Below are 19685 nucleotides of genomic sequence, written 5' to 3' on the forward strand. Positions count from 1 at the left end.
CAATAACGGATGAAATCAATTGAGCACTTACTACATGTGAGGTTCAGTACCTGGCGTGTCATTTATCATTGAATCTCATGGGAATCTTGGGGGATGGGGATTCTTGTCCCCTTTTACAGGTGAGGAAACTGAGGCCCAGAGAAAGGAAGTGACTTGCTCAAGGTTTCGGCTGGGAAGTGGTGGGGTCAGCACCCAGACCCAGGTCTGCTGGGCTCTAGAGTCTAGATCATAAACATGGGTGCTTCCTCTGGGGATGGCCGCCCCGTCTTCCACCCGGGGGTCCTCTCTGCTTAGGGCAGCTTCACACATCCTTTGGGTCCTCATTCCTTCATCTCCCTCCTCCTCTTTCTCCTTCCCCCTCTCCCTCCGTTCATTCTCTTTCCCTTCTAATTGCCACCTCCTGTCCTTTTCTCCTAGAGATGTACATTCTAAAGAGGTAGTCGAGTGTGGCTAAGTCAGGGAGCCGTGGGTTCAAATCCCAGCGCTGATGTGGAATAGCCATGGGATGGGGTGAGGTGCTTCTCTTCGGGCCTCTGATCTTCATCTAAGGTGATGTGCAGCAGAGCACGGGTCTCTGTGTCCAGTTTCCAAAACCCCTGCACCTGGGTGCACACTGGAAATCACAAGTTCCAGATTTCAGGGCCATACCCCATAACTTGTCCAGGGCAGCACCCCGTAAAAGCACATGACTATTTCTGCAGTGAAGCTAGAAATGATTACTCATCTACTTGGGATAGACGTAAACCCTAAATTGTGACGTAACAGCTCAGAGCGGGCTTTGCCGGCAAATGAGTCCAAGTCAGGGCAGGTTTTGTTACCAAACGAATTAACCAGAAGATTAGGTTTTTCAGAGCTGTTTCGATTCTAAAACTACAGAAGACATCCCAAACCCTGTAAGATTGTTTCAAAGATTCGAGAGGACAGCTGTGTCTGCAAAGTGCTTTGCACAACATCTGGCGCAGAATAAGCCCTAAATAAGTGGTAGCACGTGTCACCGTACCTCAGGGCTCCTTCCCGGGAGGTCTGCTCCTTCTGCGAGCAGGCCCCCAGCGAGCCGGCCTGTGGTTCCGGCCCTCATCTCAGGGGCACATGGAGGCTTGGCACCTCCTACCGCAGGCTCTGGCCAGACTCCACGTCCGTGGCAGGTACGATGCTTCCGGCATTGCCAGCTGGCCCTGGCGCCAGGGGCCTTGGAGCGTTCACTGCGACGCCCAGGTCGGCACCTCCTGCAGCTGCACCAGGGAGCTCACTGTGGCCGTTTCTGTTCTTTGCCGTCACTCAGACCGAGAAACCAGCCAACCAGAAGGAACCCACCATCACCCACACCGTGAAGCTGCGGGGAGCCCCGTTCAACGTCACAGAGGTACGCGCCAGTAACGGGACGGGGTGAGGAGCCCCCGGGGAGCGGGAGACAAGGGCGAGGGTCCCAGGAGGCTCTGCCGCACGGGAGCTTCAGGATCAGTTGGGGACTTCAGCTGGAGGGAACTGGGGGCCAGAGAGACTCATACATAGGACCTTGGGCATCGTCAAGGTCAGGAAACAGGGCCGGCTATATTGAGACCGAGAAGGAGTGGTCTCACTCACCAGTCATCTATGCTAGGGGTGGGTAAACTTTTTCTGCTAAAAAATTTAAAAAGGACCAGCTAGTAAATACTCAAGGCTTTGTGATCAGTATGGTCTCTGTTACGACTACTCAACCCTGCTGTCGTAGCACAGAGGCAGCCCGAGGCGAGAGGTGGCCAAATAGGCCTGGCTGGGTGCCAATAAAACTTTATTTACAGAAGCAGGCAGTGGGCCACGTTTGGCCTGCGTACTGTAGTCTGCTGACTCTGGGTCTCCACAGGAGAGAACACTTTGTCAATTTCCCTCCTCATGGAAGTAGTAGAAGTTCAGCATAGGAAATGTTTTTTAATGTAGCTAAATAACAAGAAGTAAAAATTACCTATCATTCTATAAATTGCCAACCAAACTGTGTTGAGAGGGAAGTGCTAACCAGACAGGGTACCAGGCTGCAGAGCTAATTACCTACAGGTCTGATTACTATAGGAGTAAAGACTGTCCCAGGCAAACCGGAGCAAGCTCCCCTCAGTTCCCCACGTCTATATCCCATACACTGACAACCACTAATAAATTCTGAGTATATCTCCTTAGACATCTTTTTCTTTGTATAGAAACGTTGACCTGTGTTTTTCTTTTTTTTTTTTAATTAATTAATTTATTTTTGGTTGCATTGGGTCTTCGTTGCCGCGCCTGGGCTTTCTCTAGTTGCGGCGAGCGGGGTCTACTCTTCGTTGTGATGCGCGGGCTTCTCCTTGAGGTGGCTTCTCTTGTTGTGGAGCACGGGCTTTAGGCGCGTGGACTTCAGTAGTTGTGGCACACGGGCTCAGTAGTCGTGGCTCGCGGGCTCAGTAGTTGTGGCTCGCAGGCTATAGAGCGCAGGCTCAGTAGTTGTAGCGCACAGGCTTAGTTGCTCCGCGGCATGTGGGATCTTCCCAGACCAGGGCTCAAACCCATGTCCCCTACGTTGGCAGGCAGATTCTTAATCACTGCACCACCAGGGAAGTCCTGTGTCTTTTCTTTTTAAAAAGCAATCCTACAATAGGAACTATTTTGAAACTCTTTTCCTCCCTCATCACATTATGTCATAAATATCTTTGAATATTGAATATTCTGCTACAGCATCATTTTTCACATTGCGTGCTATTCTTTACTCTGGACACACTGTGTTACACTCACCCAACCTCCTCAGTTGAGACATAGGGATTGTTTCCAGTCTTCTGCTGATTTGAATAATAATGCAGTCAGCGCATTTCTTGAGATCAGAGGTCAACAGATGTTTTTCTATCAACATCATTTAGTGCATATTTTAGGCTTTGTGAGCTATATGGTCTCCTTTGCACTTTTTTTTTTTTTTTTTTTTGATGATCCTTAGAAAATGTAAAAACCATCCTTAGCTTGCAGGCCGTGGGCAGTATTTGGCCTGTGGGCTATCGTTTGCCAACCCTTGCTCCAGATAAGTACTGTACACAAGCACATGCATGCATTCAGTACATTTTTAAGGCTTTGATACAGAGTGCCAGTTGCCCTCTGGAAGCCTGGCCAGTTTATACTCCCTTAGCAGAGAATGAGAGTGCCCATTTTTGTGAACCCTGGGTATTAATCTTTATCAACTTGACAGGTCAAAATGGCATTTTATTTTGATTTATATTTTAAATTATTAGTGAGATCATTCTTTCACGTTTGTCTATCATGTGTGTATCCTCTTTTGGAAAGTGCCTGATTATATTTTATGCCCTTTTTTTCTCAAAGTACTCACCTTTTTTGAGCCTGTATATTTGCTAATTACTTTTTTAAGTAAAACTTAATCAGATTTCGGAATAACAAGCATTTGGGTTCTACTGGACTATCTGAATTGTCTGCTAATTTAGAGTCAGAGTTCTTTCAGTACCAACCATGCAGAAAATCATGTGCTTCAGTGGGGACAGGGGACATTAGATGGACTTTTGCAAATAAATACACAAAAAATGGTCACTTCTTTCCTCTCCACAAATGGTAACAGAAAATGTAATGGAAAAAAAGATTACTTTTATGAAAGAGAAAGAAAAGAAGGAAGGAAGGAAAGGAAGGGAAGGAAGAAAAGAAAAGGCAGTCTACTTCTAGATATTCTAATGAAAATTATGTATTGGGGGCTTTATAGGTATTCTAATAAAGGTTTTATAGGTTCTATATAAAGAAAGTGTTCAATTCCACTGAGGGATTTAAAAGAATGCTTACATAAATGTAAAGCCATACATTCTTAGAAAGTAAAAATGCCAATTCCTCCCTAATTAGTGAATGAATGAATAAATTCAGTGGGTTCACAGAGTTTCGTCAGGATTGGGGGGGTGGGGGTGGGATCACGGAGAGCAGCTGGGAACATCCTGTGGGAATAGACCCTTCCCCTGCAAAATGTTGAAACATGTTTTGAAGCTACAGTAATTAAAACAGTTTGGTTCAGGTGAAGTTGTTGACAGGTTAATGGAATAGAATCGAATTCAGAAATAGACTCACATGTATAAGCATCTAGTTTAGGATAGGGTGTCTCATATCAATGAAGAGAAGAGAGATTTTTCTATAAATAGTAATGGGACAACCAGTTAACTTTTGTGAAGAAAAAAAAAAAAGGTGGAGCCCAGCCTTACTCCTCATAGCAAGCTAAATTTCAAAGGCATCAAGGATTTAAGTTAAAAAACTGAGACAATAAAAGTTCTAGGAGAAAGCATTGAATTTACTTGTAATCTTGGAATGAAGAATGCCTTTCTGTATTCAGTATCCTGTAATAAACCGTAATGGAAAAGTATATGTGTACATACACATATATACATGTATGTACACACATATATGCATATACACATACATATATATACACACACATAACTGAATTGCTTTTCTGTACACCAGAAACTAACATAACATTGTAAATCAACTATACTTCAAATAAAAAAAAAAAAGAATGCCTTTCTAAGCAGTTTGCAGAACTTGGTAGTCATAAGAAAAAGATGGATTAATTGACTAGATAACATTTAAAACTTCTCTAAGGCAACTTTTTGTCATAAAGTCAAAAGACAAACAACAGACATGTATAACACAAACAACAGACAAAACCTGCTTCTTTAATTTACAAATAGGTAAGTAGATATTGGGACCTACGTATGACCCAATAGAAAAGTGGACAAAAGATAAGAGGTATTCTAAGAGAAAGAATTCAAATGGCTGGGAAATATGCCTGAGTTCACTCATAATTAAAGAAATACAGATCAAAACAGGAAGGTTACATTTTTGCAGAAATTTTTTAAGTTCAGTAATAAATTGTTTCACGCACTATTGGGGGAAGTGTGCGGTGAAGCCTTTTGGAAGGCAATCTGGAAGCATCAGTCAGAATTTAAAATATACGTACGTACCTTTGACCTAGCAATTACCTTGCTGGGAATTTGCACTACAGGCGAATCAGCCAGGTACACCAAGAGGTCAGTGCAAGAATGTTCATTGCCGTATTTTCTAATTCTTATTTTATTTATAAACTAATGTATTAATTTGTGTCATTTTATTTGTAAAAACAAAAAACTGGAAACAACCTCTACGCTATATCACTAGAGAAGTGGTTAAATTAGTGGGTCTCAGCTGGGGACAGTCCCCCCCCCCCCCACCCTCAGGGAACACTTGGCCCTGTCTGGGTGCCAACAAGAGTGATCTGGGCCTTGCAGTTACGACCATTTTTGTTTTCTTCTTGGGACTTTTCAGTCTTTGCTAAATTTTGTACTCTGTGTGTTTGCACATTTTTTAAAAAGAGTTTAAATCACCCTCACGTCCAAAAAATAGAGAAGTAGTTAAGAAAATTGGGAACCACGTACAACAGTATTCTATGTGTATCATCCCCATGAAGTAACGTGGACAAATAATCATGCTTTGATGAGACGTGAAAAAAGCTGGATTTAACCCCAATTAAGTAAAAAGGTACTTAGGAAAAAAAAGATCAGAAGCAATACCTTACAATACTAATGGTGCCATTACTGTTCTATATTTATATTCCTTGTTTCTCCTCCAACTTAAAAACAAATTTCTTTTCCAAGGCGGTTTTAATTTACGACGGAGAAGATGTGTATAATTTAGAGGAAAGAGACTACAAAAGATGAAACACTTCGGTGTCCTTTCTCAATTCAGAAATTTGACCCATGTTTCTTTATTCGGTTTGCACTTTTGGGAAAAAACTTTTCTTCTCCTCACAGAAAAATGTCATGGAATTCCTGGCACCCCTGAAACCGGTGGCCATTCGAATAGTGAGAAACGCCCATGGAAACAAAACAGGTGAGGTCTGGGCTGTTCCGAGGGGGCTGGAGAGGCAGATGCTGGAGCTGGAAGGTTGGGGCAGTTGAACCGTGGAGATGTTTGGAGGGCAGCTACTTTTTTCCTATTTGTGGTCCCCACTTCTGTGGATGTGGTGAAAGTGCTCAGGACAGGGGTCTGCCTCTTGTCCCCTGCCGCTGGCAGCCTAGTAGGAGGTTTTCACCTGTGCAGGCAGGGCCCGGCCCCCAGGCCTGGGGGCTCAGGACTGACTGCGGCCTTCAGCCCAGACGCAGGGGCCCACCGGGGGCTCAAAGCAAGGGGAGGCCGTGATCGGATTCAGGATGGTCCCCTGGCTGGTGAGGGAAGGGTCCAGGGGCAGGTGGGCTGGGTGGGGGCTTTTGCAGTCCCCCAGGGGAGGGTCTTGTGATAGAGACCAAAACCCATGGGCTTTGGCGCAGGTTACGGCACTGCCACGCGTTAGCTGTGTGTCTGTGCGCACGTCACTTGACTCCTCTACGAAAGTGGGGAGGCGAGGCCTCTCGTGTTTAGGGAAGACTCCACGTGCTCGTCTGTGCAAGTCAGGGCCGCGGGCACTGACGGGCAGTCACCGTGGAGGTGGCCCCTTGGTGCCAAGCTGGGTTGCAGCACTGCAACCACAGGCATTTGTCCAGAGAAGGTCACGGAGCAGGCGCTGGTCAGGACAGGGTGAGGCTGGGAGGGAGGCCAAGGCCCTCCCGTTTCGGAATGCTTCCTACAAAGAGAAATTTACCTGGGGGGCATCAGGGAGTGTCTGTATTTTGGAGATTGGGCGGAAAGTACAGGTTTTCCTCCCACTTTCTGCTCAGATTCCCCCAAACACCTAGCGCAGTGTGGGTGTTCCTCCGTGACTCCCACGATTGTCTGCAGGGCCTGCAGACCTTACCTTTGTCGTGGTCCTTTCACAGGGTACGTCTTTGTGGATTTCAGCAGTGAAGAGGAAGTGAGGAAAGCTCTGAAATGCAACAGGGAATACATGGGTAAGGATGCCGGGCGGTCCCACGCCGCGTGGTGGCAGGGGTTCGTTCATTCAGTTACTCTGTAAGGTTATATTGAGGGCCTGCTGTGTGCCTGCCGGGCGCTGCCCTGGGCACGGAGGATACAGCCGTGAGCAGAACAGACCAAAGCCCCCGCCCTCCTGGGGCAGAGATTAGGCTAAGTTTCCTGTAGAGGAAACTTGGAGAGGGGAGAGACAGGTGGTAACCAGAGGGGCTGTGCTCTGGACAAATGCAGGAGAGGGTCGGGATTGGAGGAGGCGCATTTTACACAGGATCGTGTCAGCTTGGGCCACGCTAAGCTGGCGACACTGGAACAAAAGCCAGAGGGGTAGAGGGAGCCAGCTCTGGCTTTGTGGGGCGGGGCCGTTCCAGTACAGGGAACAGCAAGTACAGGGAACAGCAAGTACAGGGTCTGGAGTTGGGAGGTCACCTGAACAAGATATCCAAGGACGTGCTCTTTGGCCTGTCCCTGGTGTGGACAGGTGATTCAGGTCCAGCCATTGACCCCTTGTGAAGACACAAGTTCTGTTAGGGAAGAGGAGAAACCTAAGCAGTCTTGCTAGCAAGTCAGGTGGTAGGTATTTATTGAGCGCCTACTGTGTGCATGTGGAGGTGATGGTGGGGGTCGTGGTCTAATCAGGTGCCCGGGGCAACGCATGGACACAGTTCAGCGGCAGCACAAGGTGGCTCTTCAGGGTTGGGCTGTCACATGAGATGATTCCCAGGGCAGTGCCAGGGGCTGTGCCCTGGAATTGGGAGGATGCAGCCTCATGGACCAGGAGGGCCCAGGCAGGCTCCCCCCCTGGGCTGAAGCCGAGCTCACAGGATGAGTGAGATTGAGGCCCGGCACTGGCTGGGGCCGCCACCCTGGTTAACAGAGCCTGGTGTCTGGCGCTGTCACCAGCCACCTTCGCCATGGCTTCCAGAAGGCAGCAACAAAGTCTGGAAGCTGGCAGGTTCCAGGCCTCCCCCGGGGCCCTGACTGCCTCTCCTTGTGCAGGTGGACGCTACATCGAGGTGTTTAGGGAAAAGAACGTTCCCGCAGCCAAGGCGCCCCCAGAGAATAGCGCCAAACCCTGGCAAGGCCGGACACTCGGGGAGCATGAAGAGGAAGAGGACCTGGCCGACTCTGGGAGGCTCTTTGTGCGAAACCTGCCCTACACCAGCTCCGAGGAAGACCTGGAGAAGCTCTTCTCCAAATACGGTAGGGACGTGGCCTCCGGCTCACCACAGGCACCTGCGGCGGGTGGTCTGAGTCCCCATCTGCCTCCTGCAGCTCTTGACCTTGGGCTAATGACGTCCCCCTCTGGCCTCAGTTTTCTCATCCATAAAATGGGCCTCGCCATCTCTGAGCTGCTGTGAAGATTCAGACAGTGTGTAGACAGCGGAACTCGAAGTCCCAGATGGCATCACAGGCACCTTTCGTGGTCTGAACCCAGACTCCCTTAGCTCTCACTCGCTAAACTCAGAACTGACGGGGTTTGGGTGCAGTTTTCTGAGATGTCCCTGGTATCTGAACCCTTGCTCTGGTCTTGGAAGCCCACTCACTGTGTGTGTTGATATGAAGTGCTCCCCAGTCTGAACTCTGCTGTCTAAATAATCTTGCTCTCCAGATCCAAATGCGTTTGCTAGTGAGGGCCATTTTCATTGTTGTTGTGGTTGCTAGCATTATTTTGCAGGACACGGACTTGAAGGCCTGTAGTTCAGCTTGGCACACGGGGCTGTGCTTGTTTGTAAGGTCGTGGTTGTTGAAGAGAAGGAAGTTAGGGCTCAGAATGGCGGGGCGAGGTCTAGATGCTTTTAAGATCCCCCGGAGCATCTCCCCGCTTCTCTTCGGAGACCAGCTGTGGGTTGCAGGGGATCCAAGCTCGGTCGAGTGCTTGTCTTCCGGACAAGGAGGCCCTGAGTAGGATTCCGCGATCAGGCAAATTGGTGTCACCTCCTGGCCTGCTGTCCTGCTGCCAGATCCTCCCGCACAGGCTGGTGCCCTGGTTTACGTGGCAGGGCTGGGCAGCACTGGAAAGGGGGTCGTCAATAGACTCGAAGTATCCATCCGGGAAGATAAAGCCCGGGAAGGAGGACTTGGTCACACCCTGGTGTTCAGAGTGGAAGGTGTGTACTTTAATGTGAGCATCATGATAATATCCCAGCAGACACTTCTGTGGCCCTACGTCACCAGCAGGTACTGTTTAGGACATGACACGTATTAGTGCGTTTAACCCTCCCCGCCGTCCTCCGAGCTGGGTATTCTTAACGATACCATTTTACAGGTGAGAAGCCTGAGGCCCGTAAAGCCCTGTGGCTTGCCCGAGGCCACACGTATAGTATGTGGTGAAGGCAGAGTCCAGCCCAGACACCTCTGCTCTCAGAATAGACACACGAAGGGTTGTGGAAGGACACCCTGACCCATGAGGGGGTCTCAGGGCAGCCCCTTGCCACCTTCTGTCCTGGGCCAAGCGGCAGCAGCAGCTCCACGCTCTCCCTGGTTAAAACCCATCGCTTGACTAGTGCCCAGAATTTTCTCACCCCGCTCTGGCCTGCAGGACACTGACACCCTTCCTACCCTCAGGTCCCCTGTCTGAGCTGCATTACCCCATCGACAGCCTGACCAAGAAGCCCAAGGGCTTTGCCTTCGTCACCTTCATGTTCCCGGAGCACGCCGTGAAGGCCTACGCGGAGGTGGATGGGCAGGTGTTCCAGGTGATGGCCCGCGGGGTGGCGGGCGGCTGCGGGGCCCGGGTGATGGGGAGAGGCTGTGGGCGTGTGCGCGTGCGCGCAGGCAGGAAAGCGCACCCACGCTTCCAGGGAAGCACAGCTGATGCACGTGAAGCCGCCTCCTGATGCGAGCTGCCTCCACGGGGCAGGGTCTGCTCTGTCCTCTTCACCGACCTACCGATAGCCCCTAGAGGAGCACCTGGCCCACAGTGGGCCCTTAAAAAGTGCCTGTGGATTAAATGAACTTGCTCTCTCAAAATACCACTTGGAAGAGGAAGGAGTAAGCAAAGAAAGAGTTTTGACCCAGTCATTGAAATGGCCACAGCAGAATGTAAGAAACGCCTCTTTCTTCCAAATAACATGCTTAGCACACAAGCCGAAGCCCCAGGCTGCCTCGCCTCCCTTTCCTGTTCATTCGTTCATTCGTTCATTCATTCATGATTTATTGATCCCCTGTGGCTGCAGGCTGAACCCGGCTCCTGCCCGCGTGGAGCTCACACTCTCACAGGGGCAGAGTCGGGTGGGGAGCCCTGCAGGTGTTACTTACAAACCGATCAGCGTCCTCTGTGAAGCTTTGTCAAGTGGCCCCCGTCACAGAGTCAGGCCCCTGTGCCACACGGCCAGGCCCCCGTTCTGGGTTCAGGGCGGCCTCGTGGGCATCCTGCCCGAGGCCCCCGTCTCGCGACAAGGGTCTCAGTGCTGGGTCCAGCCCCCTCGTGGAGAGGCCGACGTACCCGGGGCAGGATGTAGAAGCGCCTGCCCCCTTCCTGTCTTTACCCCCTTCCCCTCGTCCTCCTCCAGGGCAGGATGCTCCACGTGTTACCATCCACCATCAAGAAGGAGGCCAGCGAGGACGCAGACGCCCCAGGATCATCGTCTTACAAGAAGAAGAAAGAGTCAAAAGACAAAGCCAACAGCTCCAGGTCCATACCTGCCTCTGACCCAGGCTTTGGCTGCCCTCGCCCCTCCTTTCCTAGCCGCCAGGGTACCCTGACTCCTCATGGTGGCTTTAGCCCCTCATCCGTAACTTTGCTGAGCCTCAGTTTCCTCATCTGCAAAATGGGAAGGATCAGTGGTGCCTCACTTTTGTGGTGTCGTAAGGATTGAGTCAATGTAAGCAAAGTGCTTGGTCCCTGGTGCCGAGTAAGCGCTTGACAGACGTTAGGGCTTATTAGTATCATCGTGGCTCTTGTTGTCTTCAGGCCCTGGTACTTGGCCCACGCCAAGTAAGATGGGGGAGGAGGAGGCTTCGGGGACTTAGGAAGGCAGGCCCACAAGCTCATTTCTTACAGGCTTTGCATCTGAAAAAAATTGCCCCCATTCAGCCATGGTCTGACCTCTCTGTTCTACCTCTGACTCAGCTCTCACAACTGGAACACGCTGTTCATGGGCCCGAATGCAGTGGCCGACGCCATCGCCCAGAAGTACAGCGCCACCAAGAGTCAAGTGTTTGACCACGTGAGTGGGCACCCTGTCTGATGTGCCCCCGGCTCTGGGCAGGGGAGGGGGCGGGATCGGGCTGGGGTTGTCCACCAGCTTGTCCTCTGGGGCCTCCCCCATGGAAGCGTCCACCCTGCCCTGGCTTCTCGTGGGCGAGCGTGGAGCCACATGGAGAAAGTAACTGATGATGAGCACTTAGCCTGCGGTGCTCCTCTCGCCCCATTTCCCAGATGAAGAAATCGAGGCCCAGGGACACAAAGGCGCTTGCCCAGGGTCACACACCTGGAAAGAGGGGGAGGTGGGGTGACCCCAGGTCAACCTGAATCCACTGCCCTCTCTGAACCACTCCTCAAAGGTGGTCCCACCCACCTCCTGGGCCCAGCCAGCCCAGGTCTTTGAGACGAGCACAGGGTAGGTCGTAGGTCTCTGACCCTCCCCCTCTCCCAAGTCTAACCTTGTTCCTTCCGACCTTCCCCCTCCGTCCATTTGGCTTCTCCAGATCACATACCTTCTTTTAAATGCTGGGTCTCCAGTTAGACCGTGGCCAAGTTCATCTTTGGCAAAACCTGGGAGTGTGTTTTTCAGCCAGCAGGCAAAGGATATCCATAGATTTGATCCATAAACTCACTGGCCATCGTCATTTACTGCCCCTGCCCCTTCCCCATGCTGAAGGTCAGCGCTGTCCCCCAGAAATAGAATGCGAGCCCCACACAGAATTGTAAATGTCCAAGTGGCCACATTTTTAAAAAGCAAAAAGGAACAGGCAAAGTTAATTTTCAAAGTTAATTTTTCAGAATAGAATCTATTCTATTAATTCCATACGGCCAAGATATTATTATTTCATTATTCACAATATAAAAAAATGACAAGCTGTCTTGCATTGCTTTTTTGTCCTCACTGAGTGTTTAAAATTCAGTGCGTGTCTTACACTGGGTTCAGACGCGCCGCGTCTCAGTGCCCAGTTGGCTGAGCTCGTGGGCACCGTGTTGGCCGCACAGCGCCGGACCTCAGCCAGTCGGGAGCGGCTGCAGCTGGTTCAGATCCCACCAGCGCCCTGAGCACTGGGAAGAGAGCAGGGCCCTAAAGGGAAACAGTCCTGCTCTTCTAGAGCCTTCCAGCAGAGGAAGACACTAGCTCATCAGCAAAGGTGCCGCATGTTGGTGTGATGGCTTGAAGAAGGCTTAAGCTGAGTGAGGGGACAGGGTGAGAGCGAGGCAGGCTGCTCAGGGGTGCGACATTCTAGCAGAAATTGAATGGAGGGCAGAGGTGAGCGCACAGAAGCCCTCAGGTGGGAATGAACTTGGCATGAGACCCTTACATACGACTGGAGGGGAGGGAGCAGGCGGGAGAGGGGGGAGGGGAAGCTGGAGGTGAGGCGTGGGGCTCTTGATTCACCCTGACAGACGCGGAACCCAGAGCCGTCAAGCCGGAGTGGGTATCCACGGGGGGAGCATCCGCGGGGGGCATCCACGGGGTCCGGCTCCGTGCAAGCCTCCTCCTCAGGCTGTTGGGAGATGGGACAGCTGACCCGTCACCTGCCCGACAGCCGACAGGGCATCTTCCCTTTCCCTCCCGCAGGAGACCAAGGGCAGCGTGGCCGTGCGCGTGGCCCTGGGAGAGACCCAGCTCATCCAAGAGGTGCGGCGCTTCCTCCTCGACAATGGGGTCAGTCTGGACTCCTTCAGCCAGGTGAGTGCCCACTGCCCAGCCCAGCAAGCCGCTCAGCGCTTGGGCCGCCCCGACCCTGGAGAGCTGGGGGCGGAGTCTCACATCAGCGGACGTGTGGATGGGTGGGAGGGTCAGGCCTTTCAAAGATGATTATCATTAACTTTGCAACTGTCGCTTAAGAAAGAAAGGTCATCAGCTCAGACTCATGGCCCATCGGAATGGTGTCCCTCGGGGGACGTAAGCAAGAGTTTCTCTACACAGGACGGGGTGGGGGGGGCCCTAAGCATCCTGTTCCCCGACCTAGCACCTTACTAAGAGCACCTGTTATCTGTTTCGGGATTGAGACCTTTCTTGAATCACATAGGGGAAGGTTCCTCCACGTGCTTATTCCTTACGAGGTAGAAGTTCTTAGGTGTCTGGATGATGAAGTCTTGGAGGGCCCGCTGAGAACACCTGACATCCTCTCCTTCGTTTTACAGACTGGGAACCTGAGGCCCAGAGAGTGGGGAAGGGACTTAAAGATCAGACAGTGAGTCTGCGGCAGGAGCCTGGACTCAATCTCAGGGCTTCTGACCCCCAAACCACTGTTTCCTCAGCCTCACCAAATCTTAAGAGTTTCACCTTAAAAGAACGGTTAGGATACATGCACCCCAATGTTCATTGCAGCACTATTTACAATAGCCAGGACGTGGAAGCAACCTAAGTGTCCATCGACAGAGGAATGGATAAAGAAAATGTAGTACATATTTACAGTGGAATATTACTCAGCCATAAAAAAAGAATGAAATAATGCCATTTGCAGCAATAGGGATGGACCTAGAGATTATCATACTAAGTGAAGTAAGTCAGATAGAGAAAGACAAATATCATATGATATCACTTATATGTGGAATCTAAAAAAAAAACAAAACTTATTTACAAAACAGAAGCAGACTCACAGACTTTGAAAACAAACATGGTTACCAAAGGTTAAATGTGAGGGAGAGGGATAAATTAGGAGTTTGGGATTAACAAATACACATCACTATATATAAAATAGATAATCAGCAAGGACCTACTGTATAGCACAGGGAACTCCACTCAATATCCTGTAATAACCTATATGGGAAAAGAATGTGAAAAAGAATGGATATATGTATATGTATAAATGAATCACTGCTGAACACCTGAAACTAACACAACATTGTAAATTAACAATACTCCAACGTAAAATAAAACTAAAAAAAATAAAGAAATAAAACTGAGGCCCAGAGGGAAAGCACTTGACCCAAGGTTTCAAATTAGATTGGTGGCCAGGTTGAGACTCGTACCCAGATATGCCCTATGCCTGGAATTCTCCCGTTAATTTTTTTTGGCTCTTTTATGCTCCATCCAACATGCTTTAATAATAAAATAATTGCTAATGTTAGCAATTGCTAAGCAGCGTGCTTATGTCAACCCCTTTGATTGACTCCTTTCCTGGGACGACCCTTGAAATAGGTGCCGTGTCCTCATGTCAGGTGAGGGGGCTGAATACATTTCAAGTGCATTTCTCAAGGCCATATATCTGGTGTCTTGGTTTGGGTTCTTCCAAAAGCTGACTGAGACAAAGATTCAAGCCAAGTAGTTCACTGGACAGAAAACACGCGAGAAGGGACGAGGGGCGGGGGGAGACCAGCACAGGACATGCTCGTCCCAGTGCCACTGGTAGAGCAGTGGGCTGGCACTTTCCCTGGGGGACACCGCCCAACTCGGAGTTGTCCCACCCAAAGGACAGGGGACACGCCAACTCCTGAGAGCCACGGGCAGCTCCCACGGGGTGTTAATATCTCACGTGTGGCGTCAGGCGTTCTGCAGATCCGGGAAAAGACCCCTAGCACAGAGATGCAGATCCCGGCCCTGGGCTGGAGTGTCCTGGAAGGTCCAGCGAGGGCTGTGGTTGGGCGCTGTCAGAATTTGCCTCGGCTCAGTAGTGGAGGGGCCGGGATTTGACCTGGGGGGTCCAGCTCCAGAGCCCTCTCCCTCATCCACTCCTCGGGGCCGCCTCTCATCCACAGGGTGGCGCGCCCGAGAGGGTGGGGTCTCCTGGACCTGCTTCCTAAGGGCCTGGTACCCGGGGTCCCACGTGGCCGCCTGGTCCAGAGTCACCCACCAATCAGTACTGGCGTTGGGGGTCAGTGACCCTCCTTTCCATCGTCCCACGTGAGCTGTCCCCTCCCTGCAGGCCGCCGCTGAGCGAAGCAAGACCGTGATCCTGGTGAAGAACCTCCCGGCCGGCACCCTGGCGGCCGAGTTGCAGGAGACCTTTGGCCGCTTCGGCAGCCTGGGCCGCGTGCTGCTGCCAGAGGGTGGCGTCACAGCCATCGTGGAGTTCCTGGAGCCGCTGGAGGCCCGCAAGGCCTTCCGACACCTGGCATACTCCAAGGTAGGGCCGCCCGAGCCCCGCTTCAGGGAGAGGACGGAGGGAGCTGACAGGCGGACAGTCTTGGCATAGACCTGGCACATGCGAGCACTGGCTGGAAACCACCCATGTCTGTCGGGATTGTGAATGTCACCCCTCCCCTGGGAGCACCTCTGGACGGGGGAGTGTGAGGGGCAGGCTCAAGACATCCTCCGGAAAGCCTGCCTCGGTTCCCTGCCGATTCTGGCTTTCCTCAGCTTTCCATTCCCCCGTGACTTTGAACCATCATCCTTGGCGCTTTGGATATCTTATACCTACAATTAGTTGAAAGTCAATTCTGTAGGTGGGCTACCTCCTGATTCTTGGTCATAAGGAAGAAAAAGTTATATGTTTTAGTGTATTCCTTTCTGTGGCTGCCATAACAAGTTACTACCAATTTAGTGGCTTAAAAGAAGAGAAATGTATTCTCTCACTGTTCTGGGGGTCTGAAGTCTAAAATCAAGGTGTCCAAGGGCCATTCTCCCTTCGAAGGCTCTTGGGGGTGGGGGGAGGGATCTTTCCTTGCCTCTTCCGGTGCCTGGTGGCTCCAGGCGTCCCTTGGCTTGTGGCCACATCACTCCAGTCTCTGCCTCTGTCCACATGGCCTTCTTTTCTCCATCTCAAATCTTCCCTCTGCTTTTCTCTTACATGGACGCTTGTCACTGGATTTAGGGCCCACCCAGATAATCCAGAATGATCTCATCTCAGGATCTTTTATTTAATGACATTTGCAGAGGCCTTTTTTCCAAATAAGGCCACATTCACAGCTTCTGGGAGTTGGGACGTGGACATATCATTTGAAGGGCCACCATGCAACCCACTGCAAGTAGCTTCTCTTTATCAAGGACTTTAATGCTTTGCTGACTGTTTGTCAGTGTCTTGTTTATCCTTCTTTTAAAAAAAACCTCTCTGCACGTACGTATGTGTATACTCACTGCCTGTGAGTGTACGTATGCGGAGGGAGAGAAAGCACGGTTGGTGTCCGGCGGCCCCGTTGCACTTCCTCCAGGAGGGCTGCCCTGTATCAGTGATTCTGCTTCCCCGTCCCATGCCCTGTCCACACTCTTGATTAGAGAAAGCACAGGGGGATGCAGACGTATTCAGTGACAGCAGATGCTCCAGCTTCTCACCTGAACCCTGAGCTGCAGCAAGGGGAGCAGGCAGCGCCTAGAGTTCTGTACTCTGAGCCTCAGGCTCTTGGTCTGTGTCGTGGACTGAGTCCCTCCCCCGCCCCTGTCTCTGCAGTTCCACCACGTCCCCCTGTATCTGGAGTGGGCTCCAGTGGGCATCTTTTCCAGCCCAGCCCCACAGAAGAAAGAACCCCGAGATGCACCAGCAGAGCCGGCCGGAAAGGACAGGATGGAGCCAGAAACAGGTTTGAGCTGGGTCTGAGATCAGGATGTCCTGGGGCAGCAGGCAGGGGAAGGACGGAGCGCTAGGGGGCAGCACTAAATTGTTTATCAGGTGTTTCTTTCAAAGTTCTGTATTCATCCTGAGACTGGTGGGTCCCCGTCTCTTGGATTTTATAGGCATGTAAAATGTCCTCAAAAAAAAAATAGAGCATGAAAATTCTGGATACAGCGTAAGGTAGCCGACTATCTTGGCTTATCAAGTATAGGTTGTGAAAGGAAAAATTAAAAAACCCACTAGAATCTATTAATAGGGATTCGGAACAGAGCAAGAGAAAATAGCCTTCTGGTTCGTATTGATACATCCGCCAGGATGGATGAGCAGGGCTGTTGGAGATGTTTATTCTCCGGGGTCCCAGGGATGGTATGGCGCCCTCTGGTGTCCAGTGACTGCAAAGGCAGGAAAAGGAAGGGAGGCGGGGACCCAACCCTCAACTGATGCTTCACCCTCGGGTGAGGAGGGGGCGCTCCTGGCACTCAGGGCAGCGCAGTTCTGCCCTGTCGGGACTGTTCTGCAAATTGTAAGACATTTTGCAGACCCTGCCCACTGAATTTACAGGAGTGCCCCTGTAATTGTGACAGTCTAAAACACCCCTTCCCTGTATGCCAGATGCCCTCTAGGGGGCAGTGCAGCCCTCGACTGAGAACCACTTAGGGGACCATGACTCCATCCTAGAAGCGAAGACCTTTAGAAAAGCTTTGAAGAACACCCTTACCCAGACACTGAGATCTTGCCCATCAGTAATATCCCTCCTCCGTACCTCCATCTCACCATAGGGTTGCCGGTTGATTTAAATAAGGATTAAAAGAAATACATCTCCCGTATACCCTCTCCATTGTCCTCATAAAAGAATGGGGGTGGGGATGCGGAATTCTCAGATTTAAAGAACAGTCCTTTAATTGAATAGACCTCACTGTCCATAAACCTCCCTAGGCTGGCTGCATTTCCCAGTTCATCTTGGATCGGTAAAACCTCCTTCAGGACTGGCCCAAGTCACTACAAGACATTTGGGACCCCCTGGTCTAGAAGCCTTGCTTCAGTCAGGAAGGAACATTCTTCAGTCTCTGCTTTCTGAGGCCCCCGAAAGCATCCCTTAGCCATTGGGGTTACCTACTGACCATTGATATAAATCTTTCAAAAGCCCCTCACTAGCCCCTGTTGATGAGTTATTTTTGTCCACAGATTGGATTAGCATTCTCTTCCAACATGCTTATGCTTCCATCAAAAAGAATTCTCTTTATATAGTCACGGTTTCTTCTTAACTAGCCATCACCCCCAAATTATCAACGACCTTGGTTTCAACTTCAGTTACTAAACTTGGACATGACTAATGTTTTTTGGCCAAAAGCAAGTCCTCCTTTAAAGCACAGATTTGCCAGGAGCAAGGGCCCTGGAAACAGATCCAGCAGAGGCCTCTCCTAGCTTTGGCGGGACCACTAAGTATGGCACCTCCGCGGGGGGCCGCTGCCGTGTGGCCACACTCTTTTGCAGGTGTCCCGGTGCTTCCCTCCCTTCGCTCTGTTGTTTTCTTCTGTGACACTCGTCACAGTTTGTATTTATCCTGTTTATTCATTTGTTTTACTTGTTTAACATCCATCGCTGCCAGACAGTGAACCGCGAGGGCAGGGAGTGGCCGTCTCGCTCACTGCTGGGCGCAAGCATCCCATGGGGCCCCGGGCACGGGGTAGCTCAGGAATGTGAGTCGAGGGAGTGAAGGAATGCAGGAAGAAGGGTTTCTGTGCCTCTCTGTCTCTCTTTACCTTTGAAGAGTAGGGGTTGGGCCATCCTCGTCCTTGTGTCCCAAGCCCCGGCACATAGTAGAGCTTGGTGACGTTGGCAGGTTTGTTCTCCATCGTTAGTTAAGCATCAGAATGTGGCGCCATCCATCACATAATCGCCGTGGCTCCCTTCATGGGTACTGATTTATACCCACCCCCTCCCCTCACCCTTAAACTTTGTTTCAAAGGCTTATTGCTTCTCAGAAGAGTGTCATTATGGGTTCCCTTCCTCAGTGTCTGTCTGTCTGACTCCCTCACTAGACGTCCATCCCGCAGGCCGGGTACCTCGTCTGCTTGTGCACTGCCGTGCCCGGGCACCCAGGAAGATGCCCGGCGTCTGGTGGGAGAGCAGTCAGTAGGTGCTGAGCGAATCCACAGGCAAAAGCAGCATTTCCTCCATGCCAGGCCCTGCACTAAGCACTTTGGGTCCTCCGTACGTGAGGCTTACAGCTCCTGGGGAAGTCCTCTCCTAGCCCTGTGACTGGGCAAGCCACCAGCCTTCTCCGAGGCTGTTTCTGCATCTGTAAAATAGGCAGAAGGCCTTTGTGAGAGTTCAGTGAGAAGCCGCCCGAGTCACCATTACTCTGACCCTCGTCCTAATTCAGCAGCGTGAGGTGAAGTGGACGGTCTCTAACTCAGCCCCGAGCACCAGCTGGATGCCAGCAATCGAGCTGGGGCGACCAAGACGGGCCCAACACATACCGCTTCCCCAGAAGCTCCCGGGCCGCTAGGAGGACAGGTGGGCCTGTTTGGGGTTAGCCGAGATGTCACAGTAATAGAAGTGGGCCCTGGGTGCAGAATGTTCTGGAGCACAGCGAGGGGAGGCTTTGCAGAGATAGCGTGCCCTGGTCGGAAGGTAGAGGGCTGCCCCCGCCTGCCCCCAGTGTCCCCTGGGTGCCCGGGCCTAGGTTCCGGTGTTGAGAGCATCCCAGACAGACTGTCCCCAACAGGCCCTGCCGCTTAGGGGGCTGCTGTCCAGGGTCCTGCTGTCACTCACACAAAGGAGGCCTCGGAGCTGGGAGGAGGGAGCCAGTAGTTATAGCAAATAGCTCGGATTGGGGGCCAAGAAGTTGTGCACGCCCGTGCTGATTTCAAACCCCGCTGAGTCCTGTGTCGTCAGGCGGATCCCCACAGAGCTCATCTCGCGAGCCTCCTTTTGCCCTTTTTTGTTCCTTTTCTTACCTGTATCACATACACGGTTCCCCTCCCTGGTCCCCGAGCTGTTCCTTTTCACCTGCTCCCCCCGACGCCTGCCCCTCTGCACACGGTTCCTGAAGCTTCCCCAGCCCCTCATCCCCATTGCCCGGGGACTCAGCCAGCCCCCAAGCCCTGGATTTTCTCAGGCTCCGCAGGAAGGCGAGCAGGAGGGGAGTGGACGGAGGGGGTTTTTTTGTTCAC

At 51.4% G+C, this 19685-nt stretch overlaps 1 protein-coding gene across 1 annotated transcript in view; it reads left to right on the plus strand.

Annotated features, from left to right (window-relative positions):
• The window catches only part of RBM19 (RNA binding motif protein 19), a 122705-nt gene that overhangs the window by 5458 nt on the left and 97562 nt on the right, over positions 1 to 19685 (plus strand). Inside the window, exons 7-16 of the mRNA XM_036823343.1 lie at positions 1283 to 1363; positions 5766 to 5844; positions 6768 to 6839; positions 7858 to 8061; positions 9427 to 9557; positions 10374 to 10495; positions 10934 to 11030; positions 12591 to 12701; positions 14884 to 15084; positions 16345 to 16474. Coding sequence (XP_036679238.1) covers positions 1283 to 1363; positions 5766 to 5844; positions 6768 to 6839; positions 7858 to 8061; positions 9427 to 9557; positions 10374 to 10495; positions 10934 to 11030; positions 12591 to 12701; positions 14884 to 15084; positions 16345 to 16474 — 1228 coding nt within the window. The remainder of the gene's footprint in view (positions 1 to 1282; positions 1364 to 5765; positions 5845 to 6767; positions 6840 to 7857; positions 8062 to 9426; positions 9558 to 10373; positions 10496 to 10933; positions 11031 to 12590; positions 12702 to 14883; positions 15085 to 16344; positions 16475 to 19685) is intronic.

Source organism: Balaenoptera musculus, chromosome 14, assembly GCF_009873245.2.
Source record: "Balaenoptera musculus isolate JJ_BM4_2016_0621 chromosome 14, mBalMus1.pri.v3, whole genome shotgun sequence".
NCBI classification, from domain to species: Eukaryota; Metazoa; Chordata; class Mammalia; order Artiodactyla; family Balaenopteridae; genus Balaenoptera; species Balaenoptera musculus.